General features: G+C 45.0%; 2 protein-coding genes across 2 annotated transcripts in view; both read right to left on the bottom strand.

Annotated features, from left to right (window-relative positions):
- Window positions 1-4,738, bottom strand: part of Txl (Thioredoxin-like) — a 47,934-nt gene extending 43,196 nt beyond the window's left edge. Inside the window, exons 1-3 of the mRNA XM_075693357.1 lie at window positions 4,561-4,738; window positions 3,756-4,026; window positions 2,729-2,851 (exon numbers count right to left, since the gene is read on the bottom strand). Of these exons, the coding sequence (XP_075549472.1) occupies window positions 2,729-2,851; window positions 3,756-4,026; window positions 4,561-4,655 (489 nt within the window). The 5' untranslated portion in view covers window positions 4,656-4,738. The remainder of the gene's footprint in view (window positions 1-2,728; window positions 2,852-3,755; window positions 4,027-4,560) is intronic.
- Window positions 4,739-5,070: 332 nt separating this feature from the next.
- Window positions 5,071-6,406, bottom strand: LOC142583069 (uncharacterized). The gene has a single exon (XM_075693356.1). The coding sequence runs from the start codon at window positions 6,044-6,046 to the stop codon at window positions 5,459-5,461; it is 588 nt and encodes a 195-aa protein (XP_075549471.1). The 5' UTR covers window positions 6,047-6,406; the 3' UTR covers window positions 5,071-5,458.
- Window positions 6,407-24,185: the final 17,779 nt, after the last annotated feature.

Below are 24,185 nucleotides of genomic sequence, written 5' to 3'. Positions count from 1 at the left end.
CTCACTTTTTGCAATAAAGCTGTTACCCATCGCGATGAAGCTTTTGGAAGTGAGGCGTTTCGAATACTATGGACTTCGGATAAGGCAGGTGTTTTTTGTCGGATTATCAGGGTCCATTGTGACGATAGTCTTGTTTTGTATATTAAGCAAATTTCCTGCATGTCCACTGAAACAATGCATAAACAAAGCTTGACAGAGTCAAAGGGTAGTAAAAAATAGTAAAGGGTAATCACAGGTTTGAGCAACTGCAAGCAAATCAAATTTTTAAAAAATCATGCACCACCTTTCACGATAGCTGAAGTGGAAAGTAGACTTGTCAGCGAAGTAAGCTGCTCAAAGAATTGTTCCTTGTTATTTGTTTTGTTTTTTAATGCAATTTCATGATATGTGCAAACATATTCAGAGTATGCTAGCAAAAGAAAGAAATGAGTACTATTGCAAATTTCTCTCGGAAGCACCGCCAATATAAGTCGGATATATTCCAAAGCTTCAGTAGTTACTTGATTGGTGCATTTTCTGCTGCCACTAAACGCACGTATAATGACTAAGTTTACAGTGTTTCAGCGTTCAGCTTAGTTTCCTATCCCAGAGTGATGTGTATAGTTATGTTGCTAAACTCAAAAATTAAAACTTCATGTGCAGTTGATAATGTTCCAAATGTATTTTGTGGCAGTACTCCAAGTCACTTCGAAAATCTCTTTTATTCACAATTTGTGCATCTCTCTTGTTAGAAAAACTACCTAGTGGCTGGAGGACAGCTTTTCGTTTCATATATTTTACCTTCAGGGCTTTTCAGCATTACAGAGGGCATGGGCTTGTGAGCCACACAACATGAATGTACATAAATATGGTCAAGTGATTCTCTACTAAACAATACAGTGCAAGAGAAAATACACACAGTAAGCTAGAGGGGTGCCAGTATTTCAGAAGCAAGATTATTTGCTATTTAGTGGTGGAACAGCCATTTCACCTTTTGGCATTGATCTCGGCACGGGCAAAGAGCTTATTTGGTACCAATAAGGCGCTTTTTGTGCAGTGTTGAATGAATATCTATATACCAATGGCTTCAATATTAACTGAGATAATCAAGGAATATAGCAGAGTCAGCTCTATATGTAGGCACCATTTGGAATAAAAATTACCAGGTTAGTTTTAATAATTTTTAATAGAATGCCTTTACCTGTATGAATATTGCGGTATAAAGCTGCTTATACCATTTCAACTTGCAAAATGTGTTTGCATGTTCACCATGCATACAGCAAGTAAACAAAACAACAACAAAAAACAAAACAAAACAAAACAAAACAATATTGCAAAAGAAAAGGATGTGTAAGGAAGACCGTGCCAAAGATACATGCAAGATTAAGCCAAAGTTACAGTAAAGATGTTCCAGATGTTTCTTTACTTCTAATCTGCAATGGTCTCTTCTGCATAACTATGCATTAAGTCATGTGAAAGCTGTTTAAATTTCAACCACGGGATCTGCTCTTTCAATCGTGCAGGTTTGCAAAAAAATAAAAGGTCCCCACTAATAGCAAAAGTTTTGGCAAGAGGTTTCTAACCTCCCTGTCCTTTTTCTCCTCCTCATCCTAGCCAGGAGGTTGAGTATGCGCATTACAAGATAGTTTCTCCAAAGCGGCATCATTAACAACTGTGCCAAACAGTGAGCAACCGAACATTATCCAAAGCTGCCTTTTGAACTGACAGCCTCTTTGGGTGAGTTCTGCACCACAGTAGTACGAGCAACACAAAAATGCACCACAAAAGGCACAAACAAGACCACACAGTGGAAGAACATTGGAACCTCCACCAGAGGGAAACGCAACAGAAGACCATAAACAATGAACAATGAACCAAAGGCATCAGCTATGTTTGTGGTTATGGGCACTTGGATCACCTGCAAGGTGATGACAGAATGCTTTACATTTTGGTTTTACTAGCAAAGTAGCTATTAGTATATGCTTCTTTGTCATAGGCGTGGCCCAATTTTCCATTAAAATGCCATTTTGGAGCGGGATGGTACAAAGGCTCTGCTCTAGACTTAAATTTGGTGCAATTGTTTCCCCCCTGCTGTTACACAGATATAGGTCAATTTCATCACCATCTTCATTTAAGCTGATAAAGAAAGCTGAACTAATAGAAAACACTAGGACCACCCTCCAGCCCTATTGCCAAGTTGTTCTTGCTGACATGCATGTTTTTTCTTCTTTCTTCAGTTTTTGCCAGAGATCATTTTGCCAGAATGCCAACTATGACCGTGCTATTGCTCTTGCACTAGACATGCTAACTGTATCAGGAACTCTATGAATGTTGTCAGCAATTTGATGATGAGACAGGCATGTCCATCAAATTGGATGTGTGACATAAACAGTCACATGTGGCATAGAGTGGCGACCAATGACAATGTAGCACAGACGTTGGCTTCCGTCAGTTGCCCCAGTCAAGCTCGTCTGGACATGTCTCCTTGTGGGCTGTGTCAGGCGTGGTCTGCGGCATTTGCCTGCTCTTGAATGCATGGAGTGTGCTGTGATGAATACACAGCAGCGCTTCGTGCTGGATTTTCCACCATGTAAGATTAATCACAAAAGCTTGCCCAGCCTTAAGGGGTAAGACAGGAGAAGACAGGGCTTCTAGGCTAGGCTGTTTGGTTGTGCTGCTCGCCCTCTAATGTGTACTGTCAGTAATGGAGATTAGGTGTGTTTACATGAGCCGTCAATATTCCTCCCACCTGCTCATCACAATCGGATTCCAGGTATCCATCTCCTGATGACAGGCAGCCAGAAAGTGGATGGTCATCAGACTCATTTAAGCATTCTTGAGCACTGCGATCGAAGAATGTGGACATGTCAACCTGAAAAAAGAGAGTGTCAACAGTTTTTCAGACCGCATTACATGAATTCACCAATTACTCTTGCAGTGAATGCGCTTTCAAAGGCAGTTTGGAAAATTAAAGTACACATGTTTTCATTATAATTACTTCATACACGGCATCACTAAATGACAATAAACACAAACCAATTAAATTTCTTTGTCTTTTTTTGACACTTGCACAGTTCACTAACCACAAACCTTTCAATATTGATGTCGGAGAACACCGCTTACTGTCTCCTATAAAGTGAAATAGTTAAGTGACCATAGAGAAACAATATGTGGAGAACATCTATGGCCAGTTGCTTACTTTCCACTGCAGTCAGCTAACGAAGAGTGGTGCCTAACATTTAAGCTGCATTTCTATTCAGTGAAAAAATCTCCATGATACAATAGCACATTTCTGCCAGTAAATGAAGGATGTCTACCACTCTTTGTTTTTACACATCAATACATACACTCGTGATCAAAAGTATGTGGACCAGGGTTCTGCAAAGACACCAAATTTCCTCGATACCTTTGCTTGTAACCTAAACAGGAGATTGTGTGCAATGGCAAACATCGCCGTGCATTCGTCAAATTCAAGTTGTCAGTCTAAATTTCCAAGAAATTCGTTTCGATTTTTCACACTACCTCTGGTCCACATAATACTATTTATTACGCGCGTATCGTGTACACAGCTTGTGGCTATCGTGAGAGCACACACACATAATTGGGGTGTCACACGGCGCACCTTTTATCACAATCAAGCCCGTTCGCGATTGGCTTCTTTACGCAAGCTGCAGGAGGGAGACAGCCACCGCCGAGAATTTCCGCCCGGATCGGGCTCGATCCCGATCGAAAGCGGCCGTGCGACACCGGTATTAGAATGTGATCTTGGTACTTGCATGGCCTTGGACTTTCTCGGTGGGAGCTCCTTCCGGAGGCTCCGAACTCAGCAGCTCCTGGATCTTGGCTTCAAGGGTGTTCGGGTCGGCGCCTCGCAGAGTGGTTAGTTTCGCCTTGGCCCGGAAGAAAACGAACGTCGGTACAGCGCTCACGCCCTGAGCAGCAGCGATTTCTTGACATTGGTCAATGTCCACTTTCAGGAACACTGCCTGCGTGTACTTGTTGCTTAAGGACTCGAACACAGGCGCCATCCTCTGACAGGGTCCACACCTGCAATGCAGCGTTGAGACAGTGCAACTAAATACTGCAAGATCGATGTGACGACGTTCCCTTAATAGTCTGCTCGTTTAATTTGGTAGTCAGAAGGTGTGTCAGTTCGAAATTCGACCACCACGACGACTTGTCGTCGCAACTGCCGCCGATGCCACAAGCACAAAATCGGCTAAGCGTACGATGGTTCCACAAAAGTATTCACAAAGTGGGAAGCATAGTTCGACTACCGGCTCAAAAATTACCACAGCACAGCGAACAGGCTCACTGTCCGCTCACGAGATAAGTGATTTTCATACGCCATGCAATGACAGAACTGACTCAGCAAACACACCCTAAAGAAAGATCCATGCCCTGGTAAAAAATTGACTGCGCCAAGACGCGTTAATGACATGAAAGCTTATTATACAATGTAGAACAAGTGACTTTCGCACACACTGATATTAATTTTGTAGCGCGACGGCGCGCCAATGATGTCAGCACCTTTGGACACAGTGGTGTGGCGTCCATGCAGCGATACAATTAGTTGCTTACCAACTCGCCGTAAAATCCACTATGACAAGACTAGCTCCAGAATTCGATAGTTCCGCTTGAAAACGAGCATCATCGGTAACTAGTTTTACTGGCATCTCTCCTTTAAAGAAACGATATTCGTGGAAAACAGCACGATAGGAACGTCGATACAACCGGCGGACAGAACGTTTTGTAGAACGCGGCGCCACGACGGTCACAGAAGAAACTACTCCCGAGCAAAAATACAAAAATTGGTTTCGGTTTTGGTTCTAACAGGTGCATCGGCTGCTTTATCTACTGCACTTTATTTGCAGTCTTAGATTTTCGTATGTGAAATTTGCAGCTTGCACAGATGAGTTGTTCCAGCTTTCACATTTTAGCTTGCTGCAAGTGGATATCTTACCCCCTGACACTTTCACTTGGTCGCAGTCATCATAGACGATGCAACGAAGCATCGTACCATGAAACTGCGCTTGATCTACAATTACATTCTTGACAGGGGTGCCGCATGGCAGAATGACAAAGAGACGATTAAATCAACAAGCTTTTATTCAGCACCGGGAACGCACCCAGAAAGGGCAGATGGCTTTCCACGGCCGACAGTAAAGCACGTGCTCGCGTTCACGTTAACCCACAACGCCAAGGTAACAAAGAAATGAAAAGCCCCCGGGCTTGCTTGACTTTTCCCAGTCCATGGAAGTCACCTGGGCTTGCAGTTTCACTTCTTTGAAGCTGCGATGGAGCCTCAGGCGCACGCCGATCCATAGCCCTGGTCGGTCAGCTTGGTCTTGGCGCACTTGTCTCGCGACACCGACGAAGATGAGAAAAAGAAAAAAAAAAAGAAAGAAAGGCAGACTTGGGAGGGGAGTCGAAGGCTCGGACCGGCTCGACCGCTCTCGCAGGACGAGCTCCTGCCGCGTCATTCTTCGTTTTCCTCCGTCTTCTTCGGCTCGATGTCGTACTCTTTGAGCAGGTCAGCGAACATGGCCCGCTGCTTCTCTCTGGTGGCCTCGAAAACATTCTCGTACTTTCCCTTGGCCAGAAGCACCACGTTCCTCAGGTCATCCGGGGACATGATCTTCTCGAGCTTCTCGTGGAGACGTTCCAAGAGACGCGACACCTGTACCTTTCGCAGGCGGTTGTAGTCCAGGTCGGCCAGCATGAGCCGGTAGCTGCACTCGTCCAAGATGCGCACCACGTGCCGGGTGTTCTTGATGTCGCGGCACTCGACGCGGTAGGCCCGCGGCACGACTCGCATGGCGCGGCAACGCATCAGGAACGCTGCGTTGTTGGCGTACGAGGCAAGGTCGAACATGGAGCGGAAATAGCGGTTCACCAGCTCCATGGGGCGGCGACCGTAAGTCTTTCGCAGGTGCCGCTTCAGCGACGACGGGCTCGAGTGCGATTGCTGCTGCTGCTTGGCCGACGATGTCTCGCTCATCTCGGTCTTGTCGAGCGCGCTCGTCTCCAGAGTGTCGCCGGCCGCCTTGTTCGACTCCTCGGGCATCGTAGCTGCTCACGCTCGCTGCTAGGGGCGGTTCCCGAATTCCGAACGGAGGCCGCACGAGCCAGTGCCGTTCAAGGGGCTGTGCGGGCTGAGCGTGCTGCGCTTGCTGCACCTGCCACGAGAGGCACTGCTACTGGCGCTGCGACTGGCCCAAGAAAGGGATTTTTTTACGGCTCTGGGTTCGCCACGTGCAATGGTCATGTTGCAGGAAGGCGTTCTCACGTGCGGCGGAGGCACGCTGGAATTATTTTGGTTGAAGCATTGGCGATTTGCAGAGCAGAACGCGACGATGCATTTCTGTGACAGATAGACTGCTTCTCGCAAACGATCGTATAGTTGGAAGCGCTCGCTAGTGAGGGCTTGTCGCGGCCGCGTTTTCTGCATTGTAACAGTAAGCAAAGTCCCCTTTCGTCATCGGCGTCTGGGCCGGTATATAATATTCCTTTTTGTATTCTTTTATTTAAGACACTTTCGATAGAAAACGTTTACTTAACGCTGTGCAGCAGCACAATGGTTGTGCTCCTCTTTCACTAGCATGGCCATCGGACTGGAAACAAAGGAGCACGAAGTAGACGAAGGCAATGCTGGTCTAACAATTAGATTCAACGTGCAAGGACAAAGAAGAAAAGAAAGCGCGTTTAGAAAATTTAGGACAGGTGAAATTTTCTTTTCTTGGATGGTGGGCTGCGTGCATGGCTGCATCGTTGTGATACATTGCCCGCACGGTTTTGCAGTGACCAGACCTGGTGAGGGGCTTTTTACTAAATTTGTGTAGACGGTGGCGCGATATTTTGCTCTTTGGGATTTCAATAATCTTTATGGCATTGTTGTGCAGTAGTCACAGTTGACTTCAATGCGGAAAGGAGAAAAAAAAAAACAGCCTGGTAAACAGGCACTTGTCAACTATAGCATCAACTCAAGGAAGAGCAGAAAAGATATTTTGGTAAAATTTGCGGAATAATTAATCGATTGCGAACAGTGAATACCTTTTTCCGGAAGCGCAATGAAAAGAAGCTGACCTTTTTCGACTACCGGCTCAAAAATTACCACAGCACAGCGAACAGGCTCACTGTCCCCTCACGAGATAAGTGATTTTCATACGCCATGCAATGACAGAACTGACTCAGCAAACACACCCTAAAGAAAGATCCATGCCCTGGTAAAAAATTGACTGTGTCAATGACTGTGTCGAGCCCAGACGGCGAAACAGGAAATTAGTACTTCTTGCCGGCTCAAGCATTGTGTGCGATGGAGAAGTGTTAGGTAGGGTAAAGGGCAATGATTATAGGCTAGTGAGGTCAAGCATTTCTCTCAATTTGAAGGGAGAAAGTGCAAAATTAGTCACTGAGAAGAAACAGGACAACTTAGAAGCAGTCAGCGGAAAAGCCGATTACTTCAGGCTACAGTACTCGCACTCTGGAACCGGAGGATGAGGGCAGCATAAAATTGCATGAGACCTTCACTAGAATAATTACAGAGCCCACAAACGAAGTTGAATGTTAGGCACCTGCACGAAAAACAGTCAAGCTCTCCCTAACGACCCCTTTTTCTGGATCCGCCAGTGCCCCGGACCTAATACAGAAACGCTAAAGGATCAAAATGGTTAACTACAGAGATCAGCTTGAGTGGGTTTTATTGTGAATGCTAATAAACACAAGAAAATAAGAGACACTCCAAATTATAACAGTGGAAAGAGCGAGGAAGCAGTAAAGGGGAGCAGCATGAAAGCATTTAGAAGGAAATTTGAAAAATAAAGGAAACATGTGTGTACTAAAAAAATCAGAAGGCAAATTCCACTAACACATTTATACAATATAATAAAGGCGTAAAGGAATCCTATAGCCAAGGAAGCCATGTAATCATGTCCGAGTATAGTGACGAACATGATGCAGAAGTTCTATGCGTAATTCGAGATTGGTTTGGAAGGGCTTTGCAGGATATTACACGGAAAGAGTGGCAGGACCAGGTGAATAACACTCAATTTGAAAAAAGATCGACTGGATATGCTAAAAAGTCCTGCGACCCTTTATTCGAAATACGTCACGACTTCAAGTGTACCAGAGGAGGATGAATTTAATTTGTACAAGGGCAGGGAGATTGGCCTCAGCTTATGCGCTCTAACATGCTACTCGGTGCTGGAGTACCAAATACTTGGAATAATGTCAACATAATATTAATTTATATGAAGGGAGACGTTGAAGTATTGAAGTATTATAAGTCCATAAGCTTGCTTTCGGTAGCGTTTAAAACATTCACCAAGGTTAAGGCCAACAAAATCAGGGTGGTCGACGCATGACTTCTGACTTCAATCATGCCAATTATTAGACTGGCTCTATGAAGGGATATTCAACAGTAAGTCCCATCCTCGTCAGTAATCAGGTAATTGAGAAATCTTAGGAGTATGAGCAACCTTTCACAGAAGTTACGAAAAGGCGTCCGATTCATTTGCGATACTGTAGTAGTCATGGAGACACTGCGTAGTGAAAGAGCACGAGAAACATACGTGATACATTATCAAATCTCTCTAACGATTATCTGGATACACTATTCCCTCACAAGAAAAAGTGGAAAAATGTCGATCGAGAAAAGGGGACAGAATCTCTCCGATGCTATTAATTTCATGATTGAAATTCCAGCAGTACCGGTCTCACGATGATGTCGACCGTTGATGGGATTAGATTTGAGGCAATGCGGCGACACACTGTATTGCCAAAATCATCTCTCCTGTGCAGACGTATATGTAGTGACACATATTTATTGGCACATATCCACTCTGGGGGATTTCCCAAGGACGGGGTAGTTCGAAAACGAATAGGAAATTAAAAAAAAAATGTGTAGCCGACTTCTTCAACTTTCTATTACCATCTTCTCTGAAGTTCAAGGCTCCACGCTCAATGTACGCTCTGGTCACATTCTGTTCACTTGACTTCTTCCTCCAGACTCGACTGCTTTTGATTACGACGTTTTTTCCTTCTCTGCAGCTGACTTTTCAATTTTCTGTTACAGACTTTCTCAATTCTCGCCTCTTGTCCTGCTTGTCTCTTATCCTGCTTGTCTCTTATTCCAGCAGTACCTGTCTCACGATGAGACAGGTACTGCTTGAGATGACTTGCAAAAAAAAAAAGAGGACTTTAGCGTAAGAGCAGATTTGAAGATTAACATCGAGACTAAGGTAATGCTCAATAGCCTAGCAAGAAAACGAGAATCTGTTCAACAGCACGTTTACATAGGCCGATTAGTTAGGGTGGGACCCGGATCATAGGCAGGAAGTCTACATAAGAATAAAAGCGTGTTGCAGCGCATAAGGTAGGCATTGGCAAGTCACGACCGGTCTCTTACTGCTATTTTTTATTACAAAGGTGCACAATCATTATATTCTACCTGCACTAACATGTGTAGCGAAAACTTAGAGTTTAACGAATAACTTTGAGAAGTTGAGAGCCGCATAACGTGCGATGAAACGAAAAAAGGATAGGCATAGCGTTAGGAGACAGGAAGGGAAGATTAGAAACAGGTGACTGAGCATGTGGGTGTAGCCAATATTCTATTAACAGTCGACACAAGAGGAAACAATCGAGCTGAGCAGGCCATGTGATGCATACGACAGATAACTGGTGTTTTATTAGTGTTACAGAATGGGTGCCAAGGGAAGGCAAGCGTGGTCGAGGACGGCAAGAAAGTTAGGTGGTGTGATGAAAGTAGGAAATTTGTGGGCATACAATGGTGTCAGCTGGGACAACATAAGGGCAGGGCAGCTGTAGACCGCTAGGATAGGCCTGGATACGGCAGCTAACAAAAATAGGCTGATGATGATGATAATGGTGGTTGTAGAGCTATAGCTCCTACTGATCACTTCGATAAAGCGTCGATACGTCGACGATGCGCAGAACGCACACTAACCCAGCATGCCGACAAGAGAGACAGTTGGCGTTGAACAAGGGGATTTGTTTGATACAGGCGCACTGGGTGGACAGAGTGTTTCTATAATTAGCACTCCCTCGTTCTCAAACGTTATGTTATCGTTACATGGGAAAGGAAAGAACGGAGATTATGCCCCTCTCCACGTGCGAAAAATGACGCTGTAGAATAGCTTCTTCAGCAGGAAGAAGGCGCTGCCGGAAGTGTAAAAATAAAGGAGGTTTAAAGCCATTTTAAAGATGTCTGTATTGACATACTTTCGACTTGTCATTTCGTTGCATTAAATGAAGGTTAGAACCCTCTAAAAATGACAAAAGACGACCGACGATTACGATACTCCCTAATGGAGAAATTTCAGCTCGGCTTTATACGTGCTTTCGTTTCGAGTTATATTGAAGCAAAGAATTTGAGACCGAAATCACCGCACCGATCCAGCGCTTTCGCAGAGGGAGGGGCGATATGGGAACGCCGGCATGATGAGCGCCATCGGAGCCAGTTGTGGAAGAAGACGATGAACGCGGACGAGCAGTGGCACGGGCGTGTTCGCGCGGTTACGCCGAGGGACGCCGACGCTCAATCCAGGAACGGGCGCCTAAGAGCTGCTCCCTAAATATACTCAGAAGGTACACAGCATTCAAACATTGCAGTTACGAAGGAACATTCACAGGGTAAACTTCTTTGGGATTCTTCTTTGAGTTAATTCTTCATTGGGATTTTCATTTTCTTGGCTGCGTCTTATCTTCCTTATCTAATTGTCTCACAGTTAAAAATTATTGTCCCTTAGGTTTTGCAATAATGAATGTTTATATTTAATGTTTTTGTGTTTACTTCGTGCCCTTCCTGCTTCGGCCTTACTGGGGCCTGCAGCATGTTACAAACAAACAAACAAACAAACAAACAAACAAACAAACAAACAAACAAACAAACAAACAAACAAACAAACAAACAAACAAACGCCAGCGGGGCCAAAATAATTTTACGATAATATTGTCACGTAGTGGCGACGGTGAAGAAGGCAGCAAAACTGTGATTAACGAAACTAGCGTTTTATTGGACGAACTTGTGCCCTCAAAAGCAGGCTACACGCAAATTACAACGATAGCGGCGAACGCGCTCGGCGATCGCCGAAAATCGGATCAGCGGGTCAAGCGCGTCGCCTTTTATACATCAGTCGTCGAACACGTTCCGGAGCAATCGCTGGGACCCGCGGGTCTTCCACAAAGTTCTACACTATTCGCATCGCGCATACATGCAATCAGATTACGCAAGGTTTGGTGACAGACAGCGGATGGAACCATCGATAACATTCCAGAAACTTCCGATACATGCAGGCGCGTCCTGCGCTGTGCGATAGCATTTGTTAGGCGGTGGCGTAGAGGTAGAACACCCGCCTCGCGTGCAAGAGGTCCGTGGTTCGAATCCCGGTGCCGCGCAATTTCCCACCGGATTAAAAAAAAATCTGCGCGTTGATAAAATTGCATAAACAGGCCTGGAGTGTTTGTTCCCGGTGACCACAACCGGTAACTCACACCCTCACCAGAGCAGGATTGGCCACCTTGGCCACAACCTACTATATGAACACAACAATCAAACCCCGGCCCTCGGTCCACAGCAGCTTATAGACCGATCATATACACCCATCAAATTATAGACCGATCAGCTTACTGTCCGTTGTCTACAAAGTAGTTACTAAGGTCAGAATCAGGAACACCTTAGACTTCCGTCCACCAAAGGACCAGGCAGGATTCCGTAAAGGCTACTCAACAATAGACCATATTCACACTATCAATCAGGTGATTGAGAAATGTGCGGAATATAACCAACCTTTACATATGGCTTTCATTGATTACGAGAAAGCGTTTGATTCAGTCGAAACCTGAGCAGTTATGGAGGCGTTACGGAATCAGGGAGTAGACGAGCCGTATGTAAAAATACTGAAAGATATCTATAGCGGCTCCACAGCCACCGTAGTCCTCCATAAAGAAAGCAACAAACTCCCAACAAAGAAAGGCATCAGGCAGGGAGATACGATCTCTCCAATGCTATTCACAGCGTGTTTACAGGAGGTATTCAGAGACCTGGATTGGGAAGAATTGGGGATAAGAGTTAATGGAGAATGCCTTAGTAACTTGCGATTCGCTGATGATATTGCCTTGTTTAGTAACTCAGGGGACCAATTGCAATGCATGCTCACTGACCTAGAGAGGCAAAGCAGAAGAGTGGGTTTAAAAATTAATCTGCAGAAAACTAAAGTAATGTTTAACAGTCTTGGTTGGAGAACAGCAGCTTACGATAGGTAGCGAGGCACTGGAAAGAGTAAGGGAATACATCTACTTAGAGCATGTAGTGACCGCGGATCCGGATCATGAGAGTGAAATAATCAGAAGAATAAGAATAGGCTGGGGGTGCGTTTGGCAGGCATTCTCAGATCATGAACAGCAGATTGCCATTATCCTTCAAGAGAAAAGTTTATAACAGCTGTATCTTACCAGTACTCACGTACGGGGCAGAAACCTGGAGGCTTACGAAAAGGGTTCTACTTAAATTGAGGACGACGCAATGAGCTATGGAAAGAAGAATGATAGGTGTAACGTTAAGGGATAAGAAAAGGGCAGATTGGGTGAGGGAACAAACGCGAGTTAATGATATCTTAGTTGAAATCAAGAAAAAGAAATGGGGGGCAGGGGCAGGACACGTAATGAGGAGGGAAGATAACCGATGGTCATTAAGAGTTACGGAATGGATTCCAAGGGAAAGGGAAGCGTAGCAGAGGGCGGCAGAAAGTTAGGTGGGCGGATGAGATTAAGAAGTTTGCAGGGACGGCATGGCCACAATTAGTACATGACCGGGGTTGTTGGAGAAGTATGGGAGAGGCCTTTGCCCTGCAGTGGGCGTAACCAGGATGATGATGATGATGATGATGATGATGATGATGATGATGATGATGATGATGAAATGTGGTCGCCCGATAAAGATAAACAAGTACAACTACCAATATGTATCTACAGGCCAGTTTCAGTTTAGGTGCTCGGGAGATGGATGCGTCATGACGTCGCGTTACTCTGGCTCGCTCCATACCTGTGATCGTTGAGCGCGAGTGCATCCAAATGAAACACGCGTACACATTGTTTATTATTTTATGAACAACACCATCTTATGTACCCTTAATGTTACACTACACACACACAGAGAGAGAGAGAGAGAGAGAGAGAGAGAGAGAGAGGCTCTTTACATTAAAGCAGATGTTACCAGCGTGTGTACAAACGCTGACGTGATACCTTGTATTTTTTATTATTTCTTGTCCTTTTTCCCCCACTACACAATGTTATAGTGACTGGAATACACACCAGGGTAACGACGTCAGAAAATTTGACTGTGTCATGATGTCACGATAATGTACATGACACCATCTCGTGCAATTCAAGAAGATTTTGGTGCCAAATTAAAACATCTTAAATGTGCTCCCCAACCATACTTGCTACTATAGTTAAATGTTATCTTTTTGCGTGCGAAAAGTGTGCGGTAGATTTTGTACAACTCTCAACATGAGTCAGCAATTCTTTCTGCACCCATCCGTTCCCCCTCAAGCTCAAAGTTGCACCGGGCACCACTGTATATATATATATATATATGTATATATATATATAACGTGGTAGTGACGGTCAAGAACACAGTAGCAAAACTATGTAAGGTAAACACACTATTGGGCGAACATGTGCCCACAGTCCAAGCAGAATGATACCGGCGAACACAGTCGGCGATAGTCGGAAATCTGATCTTCCGGTCAAGATCGTCGGCTTTTATATGTGAGCCGTTGAAGGCTCCAGAGTAATCGCTGGTGGCCGCGTGTCTTTCAGAAACTACTATACAATTCGCGTCGCGCATACAGTCAGATGCACAGGCTTCAGTGAAAACAGACGAAGGATAGACTCATCGATAACGTTCGAGTAAGTTCCGATCATGCAGGCGCGTCTTGCGCTGAAGCGATAACATTAAGTTGTTAGTGGCTGAAATGCAGCCCCGAGATAAAGGATAAATAAGTACTGCGTCAACGTGAACAGGGCGCCCTCAGAGTATTGAATCCTCTAAATTAGACGGCTACATACCCACGGAGTACGCGCTGTGCTGCAGCCATAGTATAAGGTGTTTGCGCTCCGGCTCCGGCTTTGCGTACGAAAACCGACGTCGCAGAGAAAAATGAAGTTGCCACCTGCAGGCTTTTTCGGAAGACGGCGAGCGTTGTGCGCGGGGTGAATAATTAAAGAAGGAACGCTGTTAATTCGCCACCGGTACGCGCGCAGGGATTCGACGCTTGCATTTTGGGTGGGAACGCCAGCAAATAAGAGCCTTCCAAGAAACGAGCGACCCGTGTGCAGTGCACTGGCCCAAAGCACGCTCCTCCGGAATTGCTTCCAGACTCGGGTGTTAAATAAAAGGAAAAAAAAAGGTAGAAGAAGAATGAAAAGGAAGCGTTCACACTGCTCAATTTTTAACGAGGCGCCTCGTAGGATTAACTGCGAAGCGCGAGGTTAAAAAAAAAAGAAAAGAGGAGTCAGTCTCGTTATTTTCCCATTTCTTCCAACGCGCGTGTACGCGCGCCCCTGATGGAAAAGGGGAAGAAAGATGGATACTCGGCGATAAGCAATTGGATGCTCGTTCGGCTCGCGCGCGACTATTACGGGAAAGGAACAGAAACGAAAACTATGCGACGGAAAGAATAATAACACGTTCCGGAAGGGGCAAAACGGAGTGAAAACGAGCGGTGAATGGAAAGGTGTCTCCGATATCGGCTTTCCTTGCATTAAGCCTCACACCACGCACATCATCCTAAGCTGCGCGTCCATTAGCGAGATTGGTATATACGTCGGTTCGTCCGTGCGTGCGTGCGTGCGTGCGTGCGTGCGTGCCTGCGTGAGTGAGTGGGCAAGTGGGTGTAACACGTGCGCTTTCGTTTATGTGCGCGCGTGCGTGCGGAGTAAGGAGGGAGAGAAAGCAGCTGAGGGAAGGTTGACTCCTCCGAAACTCGTATGTCGCGCGCCGTCGTCTTTATCGCCGAGTGTCGCCTTCCGTCTTCCTGCGAGACCTCTCCGTCATGCGTATGCTTGCACGGCTTTTCCGTCTCTTGCGCTCATCTCTTGCCCAGCGCCGATGGTGCGCATTGCTCATCGTTCCGATTCGTCTTGTGCTTTTTTTTTCTTCTATCTGCTTCGTTTCCCGTTGTCGGTTATTCAGGCTCTCGAACGAAAAGTTTGGGGAACAAGGCCGAATCGGGATCGCCATCCATCAAGATTTGTCTCAATTTGCATCTCCCGCGCTCGATCGAGGCAAAGATCACGCGTGCCTAGCTGTCGCTTTCGCCGTGATGACCGAGCGTCTCGATGTACGTTGGGGAAAGCGCGAGGGCAAGCATGCGGGGAGCGTGATAGCTTTACGAGAGAGACACACTTCTGACAAGGGAAACCCGTTAAGACGGAGAGACGGGTGGACGCGATATCGGCAGGACGACTCCCTTGCCGTTTCACGGTCGTGCAAACGAGATGAAATACGGGTGATTTTTTTTTTTTCGAGGGATGACCACTCACCGGTGCGCATGTTTTACTAGCCAATTCTAGAGTTCCTTATGCCGGGACGTTGTTGCAATTTCTTCGTTAAAAGAAAAAAAATGCTTTGATAACAGTATTTGATATACATGATTCTCTCATGAGTCATCTTACCTAAAATGCAATGAAAGAAAGAAAAAGAAAGAAAGAAAGAAAGAATACATAATAACGTCATTTGGTCAAGGGTAAAGCGGAGGCCTATAAAAACATAAGAGAAAGAAACCCAGACGTTCCGACTCGCATACGGGGACCTTCTTCGCAAGCTATCAATAACGCTATTTGCTTTAGGGAATCAAGTGGGTCGCCATGATGTTTCTGTTGGGGACGGCGGACAGAGGAGGTTCTCCAATTTCGTTGGATACATACAGGAGGTTTTTCTATCGCTTATGGCTCCATAAGGCTACGAGTGGGCGTTGGGGGAGGGGGTCAGACACAAGCTGTAGACCACGGCAGAACAAAGGGCTGCATCTCTGAAGCCCTCATTTCTAGAATTAATTTCCGTGAAACAAAAACTCCAATAAACGCTACTTCTCTGTGGGATTTGATATTTGTTTCGACTGAATCGCGGCATGCTGCAGAGACGCAGCGAAGCGAACTTAGCATATGCCTATTCAACCTGCCTATTGTGTGACGCCACCGCACCACGCGGCGGCTCTCGCAGTTTAGTAGAGTTGGTGAAACTATGCCCGTTTTGTTTTTTCCGAGGTTGGGTTCACCCCCCTTTAGGGTTGTCCATATGCCAGTCAAATGCGGATGAAGGAATGTCTTTCTACGAATTACCACTTGAATACAACAGACGAAGATGAAGCTTCAGTTCGAGAACTTGTGTCTACAGGAATATTAAGCCAATATCTAGATCATACTGTCCCGTTCAGATCGCTACCAAGGTGTAGCCAAAGAGGGGGGGGGGGTAGTCTTACGGAGCCCCAGCCCCTCCCGAAAGTGTTTCGTGCTGCCATGCACCACCGACCAAAACAATCACCGGCGCCGGAAATCATTCTGGATTTTGTCCGGAATGCCTTTTCCGCGTTCGAAAAGACATTTCGGTGCGAACATTGCGAACTCGGGCTGGATTTCGCGGCAACACCCGTGCACCGGGAGTCACATAACGCAAGGAGCCTCATCCGAGCACAAAGTTGCAAGGGCGTTTTGATGGCGAACGGGCTCGTCGCGCCATCTCGCGTGGGCCGCGGACTACAGGGAGCGCACGAATTTCAATTCCGAAACTTTATGGGTGTAAAGTTCTCATAAACTTTTGATGCGAAAGTGCATTGACATTTACAAAGTCGTACTTTAAGTTTCATTATTATTTTCAATTTCAGAACCTTGTGGGTTTAGTGTTTTTATAAACATTTAACGCCAAAGATGCATTGAGTTTTCTAAAGTCGTACATCGGACCATACAACGAGACAAGCCAAATCAACACGCTATCAGACAAGTTGGCAATGCACGCAGCGAGGTCCGGTGAGACGAAGCGTTGTGATGGTTCATTTGTGTCGTCATGTCACAGAAAAGAATATTAACATTTCTTTCACTTGCGCCAAAGCATCCATGTCAAGACGCCAAAATCAGCAAAGGTAACTACGTTCCTACTTATTTTTTCAAATTTGACTTTTATTCACAGTAAGTTTGTTACAGCACAACACAAGGCAAGGACAAAAGAAGGTATAAAACGACGACACGGTGCTTTTATACCTGCTTTTGCCCTTGTCTTGTGTTGCGCTGTAACAAACTTGCTATGAATCCCAACCAACTGGCCCAACTTGCTGTTTTGACTTTTATTCGCGAGCACACATTGAACCTCTTCAATTTCTTTGTTCTCGTTACCCACGCGCGGGCTGGCAGAGGCAGCCAGAGTGCTTGCGTTTTTCTCGTGTTGCCCCGACCACCTCGCGGCGCATTTCGATGCGGGTTCGTTTTTGTCTGGCCGAGTGGATTTCGGCCTGGTAGACTTAGGGACCCTTTTTGGCTAGCGGACGAGAAAAAGAAACAATGGTCGCTCGCCGCCATCACTGTGGGGACTCGACACATTGCAACGCGTTCGCTTGAGGGCATCACCCTCCCTTCCATACTATCGCAACCGCTCCGGAAAGTCTTTTGTCTGGCCGGTGTAAGATACCGAGCCGTATGCGTATGGTTCTTTGTGGACCAAGCCTCTCACATTTTCTTCGATATTCCTTCGGTAGCCACAATAAGAGAGAGAAAAGAAAACTTAAAATGCGAAGCTAATGTAATTGAGAGAACTGACGCTCGTCTAACACAGTACCTCCAACCGTGTCTCACGACTATTATGTGTGATTTCTCGATAAGCCCCACGGACAATACTGCTCCGACGTATAAACGCCAGATGTACATTAAGTAAAACCCAGCCAAATGTCACCAGCTGAAGAGGCATGGGGTTGTCTGTGAACCCACGTCTCGTTTGGTTTGCTGCATCAACAAGTACTGCCGAGGCCTTACGTAGCCCTCTGATAAATATGCAAGCAAATCAGTTGCTGTGATCTGGCAAGGGCATATTTTCTAATGAAATTAGCATTCTTTAGATGAACTGATGAACATCACGGCGCGATTGTGATGTATTTATACTGATGTCAAGTGACACAGCTCGCGTTCGCTTGCCAAATAGCCGCAGTGCTATTTGGAGCGCAAGTTTCGGAGGGCAAGAGGCAGGAAGACAGGACAATAAGCGGGCGATACGCAGCTCGGTGTTTCTTGGTAAGCGCTGAAAACTTTTTCCTTTTTCCTACTTTATTTCACACAAGCTTTAAGTGCTGTTCAATTTCGCCGGAAATATATCGTGTACCTAGGTGCGTTCAAAGCCGCATGCGCACTTGAGATTCGCGAACCACGATGTTAGGACCGCTGAGAATTGCCACTATATCGTGCAACCTATGGCGATCAGCAAAACCCGCAGAGGGCGGATAAACCAACGAATCTCTTAGGCATGTAGGGCCCTCTGGGCTGTACGTTTCGGTGATAAGGTAGCCTTGCCGCCTACGGGATTATCTGACTGAGTTATGTCGGATGCTCGGTTGCCATAGTCGGAAGTTCGAATCCTTCTAAATTTTTTTTTTGACTACGGTGAGCTTGAATTTTATCTTCTCCAGTGCACTACATCTGCAGGCTTGGAGTGACGCCTGACACCGGCAAAAAGATGCCGCTAGCGAGTGGGGCTATACTAATCCAGGTACAACCAAATTATTAAGGCCCACTAAGCTTCAACTAAGACTCTTCCTCACCATAACAGGAATAGGCCTTCCTGGTGCAGTATTCGGCCACTCCCTCCGTCATGATTCCTACAACTAACCCATGGCCCTCAGTCCCTAGCAGCTGCGGAGCAACTGACCAAGGCGGCGGTCAGACCTGTAACGCAGCAGAGGGTGCTAAGAATCTCCGGAGCCGGACAGGTCGTCAATGGAAACTGGCCCTGGCAACCTTTAACACCCGAACTATGTCGAGTGAGGTTATCTTAGCAGGACTCTTTGAGGAACTATCAGACATTGTGTGGGATATCATCGGCCTTAGTGATATTAGAAGAACTGGCGAGGCTTATACAGTGCTGACTAACGGCCACGTCCTCTGCTATAGAGGTATCCCAGATAAGAAGCAATACGGGGTAGGATAAGGACATAGCGGGAAGCATTGATGAATTCTACAGCATTAATGAGAGGGTAGCAGTAGTCGTAATCAAACTTAATAAGAGGTATAGATTAAAGGTAGTGCAAGCCTACGCTCCAACATCCAGTCACGATGATGATGAATACACCAGTTTTATGAAGATGTTGGATTAGCGATGAGAAAAGTGCAAACTCTGTATACTGTAGTAATGGGCGACATCAATGCAAAAGTGGAGAAAAAGCAAGCTGGTGAACAAGCAATTGGCAACTACAGCGTCGATTCTAGGAACGCTAGAGGAGAGATGCTGGTAGAATTCTCAGAAAGGAATAAGCTGCGAATAACGAACACGTCTTTTTCAGGAAGCGTAACAACAGAAAGTAGACCTGGAAAAGTCCTAATGGTGAAGCAAGGAATGAAATTGATTTCACACTTTCTGCCGATCGCAACATAGCGCCGTATGTAGAAGTGATAGGTAGGGTAAAGTGCAGGGATCCTAGGTTAGTGAGGGCTATGATTCACCTCAATTTGAAGAGAGAAAGAGCAAAACTGGTCAAGAAGAAACAGATCAACCTAGAGGAAGCAAGGGTAGAAGCAAACAAATTCAGACTGGTACTTGCAAACAAATATGCTTCCTTAGAACAGAAAGATGAAGATGACATAGAGGTAATGAATGAAACCGTAAATAGGCTGGCTTCAGAGGCAGCGATTGAAGTGGTAGGCAAGGCACCAAGACAGCCAGTAGGCAAGCTCTCTCAAGTAACAAAGGACCTAATAAAGAAACAACAAAGAATGGAAGTGTCCAACTGAAGAGATACGATAGAATTCGCGCAAATGTCAGAACTGATCAACAAGGCGAAAATAAAGGATACTCGAAATTATAACGTGAGTAAGACTGAAGGAGAAACCAAGATGTATTCAGTGAAAGATAACCAGGGTAATATCATCAGCAATCTCGAAGGTATAGTAACAGCAGCGGCTGAATTCTATACTGACCTGTACAGTACCCAGAGGAGTCGGAATGCCTCCGAAGCAGTAATGAACAGGATACAGAAACTACTACTATAACTGGCGATGAGGTAAGAACGGTCTTGCAAGACATCAAACGTGGAAGAGCTGCAAGAGAAGATGGAATAACAGTCGATTTATTGAATATGGAGGAAACATAATGCTTGGAAGACTGGCGGCTCTCTATACGAAGTGTCCATTAACTACAAGGGTCCCAGAAAACGGGAAGAATGTAAACATTATACTAAGGAGACGTGAAAGAACTGAAAAATATAGGCCCATTAGCTTGCTCCCAGTGTTATATGAAATATTCACCAAGATAATTTGGAATAGAATAAAGGCAACACTGGACTTTAGGCAATCAAAGAACAGGCTGGCTTCAGGAAGTGATACTCTACAATGGATCACATCGATATCATTAATCAGGCAACCTAGAAATTCGCAAAGTAAAATCGGCTTCTCTAAATGGCTTTCATATATTACAAAAATGCATTTGGTTCAGTAGAGATACCAGCAGTCATAGAGGCATTACGTAATCAAGGAGTACAGACCGCCTACGCAAATGTCGACCCGCCGTGGTTGCTCAGTGGCTATGGTGTAGGGCTGCTGAGCACGAGGTCGCGGGATCGAATCCCTGCCACGGCGGCCGCATTTCGATGGGGGCGAAATGCAAAAACACCTGTGTACTTAGATTTAGATGCACGTTAAAGAACCCCAGGTGGTCAAAATTTCCGGACTCCTCCACTACGGCGTGCCTCATAGTCAGGAAGTGGTTCCCGGCCATGGCGGCCGCATTTCGATGGGGGCGAAATGCGAAAACACCCGTGTACTTAGATTTAGGTGCACGTTAAATATCCCCAGGTGGTCGAAATTTCCGGAGTCCTCCGCTACGGCGTACCTCATAATCAGGAAGTGGTTCCCGGCATTTCGATGGGGGCGAAATGCGAAAACACCCGTGTACTTAGATTTAGGTGCACGTTAAATATCTCCAGGTGGTCGAAATTTCCGGAGTCCTCCACTACGGCGTACCTCATAATCAGGAAGTGGTTCCCGGCCATGGCGGCCGCATTTCGATGGGGCGAAATGCGAAAACACCCGTCTACTTAGATTTAGGTGCACGTTAAATATCCCCAGGTGGTCGAAATTTCCGGAGTCCTCCACTACGGCGTACCTCATAATAAGGAAGTGGTTTTGGCACGTAAAGCTCCATAATTTTTTTTGAAAGGAAAAAGCATTCAGGATCACCAGTCAGCCTCTAGAGTCTGTGAAGGATTTCGTTTACCTAGGTCAATTAATCACAGGGAACCCTGATCATAAGATGGAAATTCATAGAATAAAAATGGGTTGGATCGCATACGGCAAACATTGTCAGCTCCTGACTGGAAGCTCACCATTATCATTGAAAAAGAAGGTGTACAGTCAGTGGATTTTATCTGTGCTCACATATGGGGCAGAGTCTTGGAGACTGACAAAGAAGCTTGAGAACAAGGACCGCGCCAAGAGCAATGGAACGAAGAATACTAGGTATAACGTTAAGAGACAGAATGAGAGCGGCTTGGATCAGAGAGCAAACGGGTATAACCGATATTATAATTAGCATTAAGAGAAAAAAATGGAGTAATGCGCACGTTAGATAACCGTTGGACCATTAGGGTTACAGAATGGGTACCAAGAGTAGGGAAGCGCAGTCGAGTACGGCAGAAGACTAGATGGGGCGATGAAATTAGGAAATTCGCGGGCGCTAGTTGGAATCGGTTGGCGCAGGAGAGGAGTAATTGGAGATTGCGGGGAGAGGTCTTCGTCCTACAGTGGACATAGAATGGTATGATGATGATGATGATGATGATGATGATGATGATCCACATTAGTTGCCCAAAGTAGGCATTCGATTGTGGCCAACGTGCTTTCCTCTGTGTATTTTAAAAAAAATGTCGGTGCTTTCGCTCCATAAAAGAAAAAAAAATATATTGTTGCGGCGCAGCGAATTGTCGCATGATGAAAGTTTAATTTTGTTATTTATTCTTTTGCGGAAAGTAATGGGCCACGATACTGTTCAGTTGCCTCATACTCTTATTACATTATTGCGATAACAATTATATGGCTATTATAGCCGTCGCCGTTGCCGTCATGTTCCTTTAAAGTCCAAGAGCGATAACATCGTCTCCGCGCTCCGCATGCTGTATGTGCGAGTGTAAGCGTAGCGGGGGGGAAGGGGGGCGTGATGGGTGAGCCAACGATGCTGGCTCAGTCTGGTGAGCGCAAGGGAGAAAAGTGTGGAGGAAGCGCGCCGCCATCCGTCGCGCGCGATGCATCGGGGGGAGTGGAGAGAGGGCGGAGCATCCTTAGGATTCTGTGATTTGTGAATCTGCGATTGCGCAATATATTTATTTGCCTTGTTTGACGCATTATATACAGTGACTTTTGCTCAGCTAAGTAGATTTATTGGATATACGTGTATTAAAATATCTTGTTGCGAGGTTTGTGTATACATGCAGTGAAATATGTTTCAGTAATACTTTTTTTTGCTCTTTATCAAGCTATATTTTCGTGTTTGTATATTCCATTGTATCTTCGCATGTCTAATGTATATTTGATAAACTCCTGCTTTTTATATGTCCTCTCTGTTGCGACTATAATTTCGGTGCAATTACTCACAATACGCGACTGGTGACAGCTGCTCCTGCCCAATACATTGAAATGAAGGACAGTGTCATTGGGATTTTTCCCTGGCTGTTGCGTATGTACAAAAATATAACCAAGGTTCTTGAATGACAAAGTTTCATTAAAATATTTGTCCTCCGCCCGTTCACATCATGGCCTTTACGTTTCATAACAGCGGCATGCACTGCTTTTCTGGTTTCGAACTGATATAGTTCTAAAGCTCGTGTGATATTTTCTTTACTGATTAAATAGGCAAGAAACATGAAAGCATTGGTATAAGGTATTGATGGCACAATTTTTGGGACACTTGAATATATTCTTTTATGAAAATCAAATTTTACTCGTCTTGACAGTGCGTAGCGTTCAAGTATTCCGTTGCAGCTTCTTCGGCAATGACAATGCAGTTATTATTCATGAATTTGATCCCTCGACGAAGTTGAAGTTGAAGTTTATTCATATGCAAAACATAGGCACATAAAGGTAATATACAGACGAGGGTCACAAAGTAATAATACTGAAAACGGGACCCTCGGTTAGTAACTACAGCAGAATTGTAAAATTGTTGGCAGCATAACAGTGGATAGCATAATAATATATTAGTTGCAAGAAGAGCAAATGATAACGAAAGAAAAAGAAAGAAAGGAAAGAAAAAAAACCGAGCAAACTATGCTCTAATCGATGTAGTGTAACAGAAATAACAACGCAAGTGACGCAAATTATACGATTGTTAAAGGCAAAGAGAAAAAAAAAAGAACAACGAGAAAAAAAAATGTGGCGCTATGTGAACATTGCAAAAAAAAAAAAAAACGGGTGATACTTATTAGTTAGGTGACTATGAAAATACAAATATTTATTAGGAAAAATTATCAGAGGTTAGCAGAAAATGTTTTAGCGAACTTTTGAAACGCTGAAATGTAGGTAGTATTTTAAGCGAAGCAGGAAAGCGATTCCAAAGTGTAATGGTAGCGAATGTAGATGTTTTTTTACCATAGTTAGTGCGAACTGATGGTAACAAAAAATTATAATTAGAAGCGAACCTAGTAGGGTTTGTATTTCTAAGGGAGCTGCATTGAATATATTGAAAGGTCAGCTGGGAATCAAGCAATTTATAAAACATTATTGCTAAATTGTAGTTGAATAATCTTTTTATACATAAAATTTTGTATTGCTCAAGCAGGCCGATATCATTAGAGCGCTGTGAACTGTGGGTGATGATACGGATTGTTAGATTTTGTATGTGCTGAACTGAAGACGAATAACATAGATACGTATTACCCCAAACGATTAATCCGTAGTTAACGTGTGAATGAATGAACGCAAAGTAGAGCGAAAGCAAA

Source organism: Dermacentor variabilis, chromosome 5 (genome assembly GCF_050947875.1).
Source record: "Dermacentor variabilis isolate Ectoservices chromosome 5, ASM5094787v1, whole genome shotgun sequence".
NCBI lineage: Eukaryota > Metazoa > Arthropoda > Arachnida > Ixodida > Ixodidae > Dermacentor > Dermacentor variabilis.
The sequence above is the reverse complement of the archived record's forward strand: the minus strand, read 5'-3'. Positions and strand labels throughout refer to the sequence as shown.

Excerpts from the sequence above, each read along its gene's own strand:
- LOC142583069 (XM_075693356.1), bottom strand. The coding sequence starts at position 6,046 with ATGCCCGAGGAGTCGAACAAGGCGGCCGGCGACACTCTGGAGACGAGC.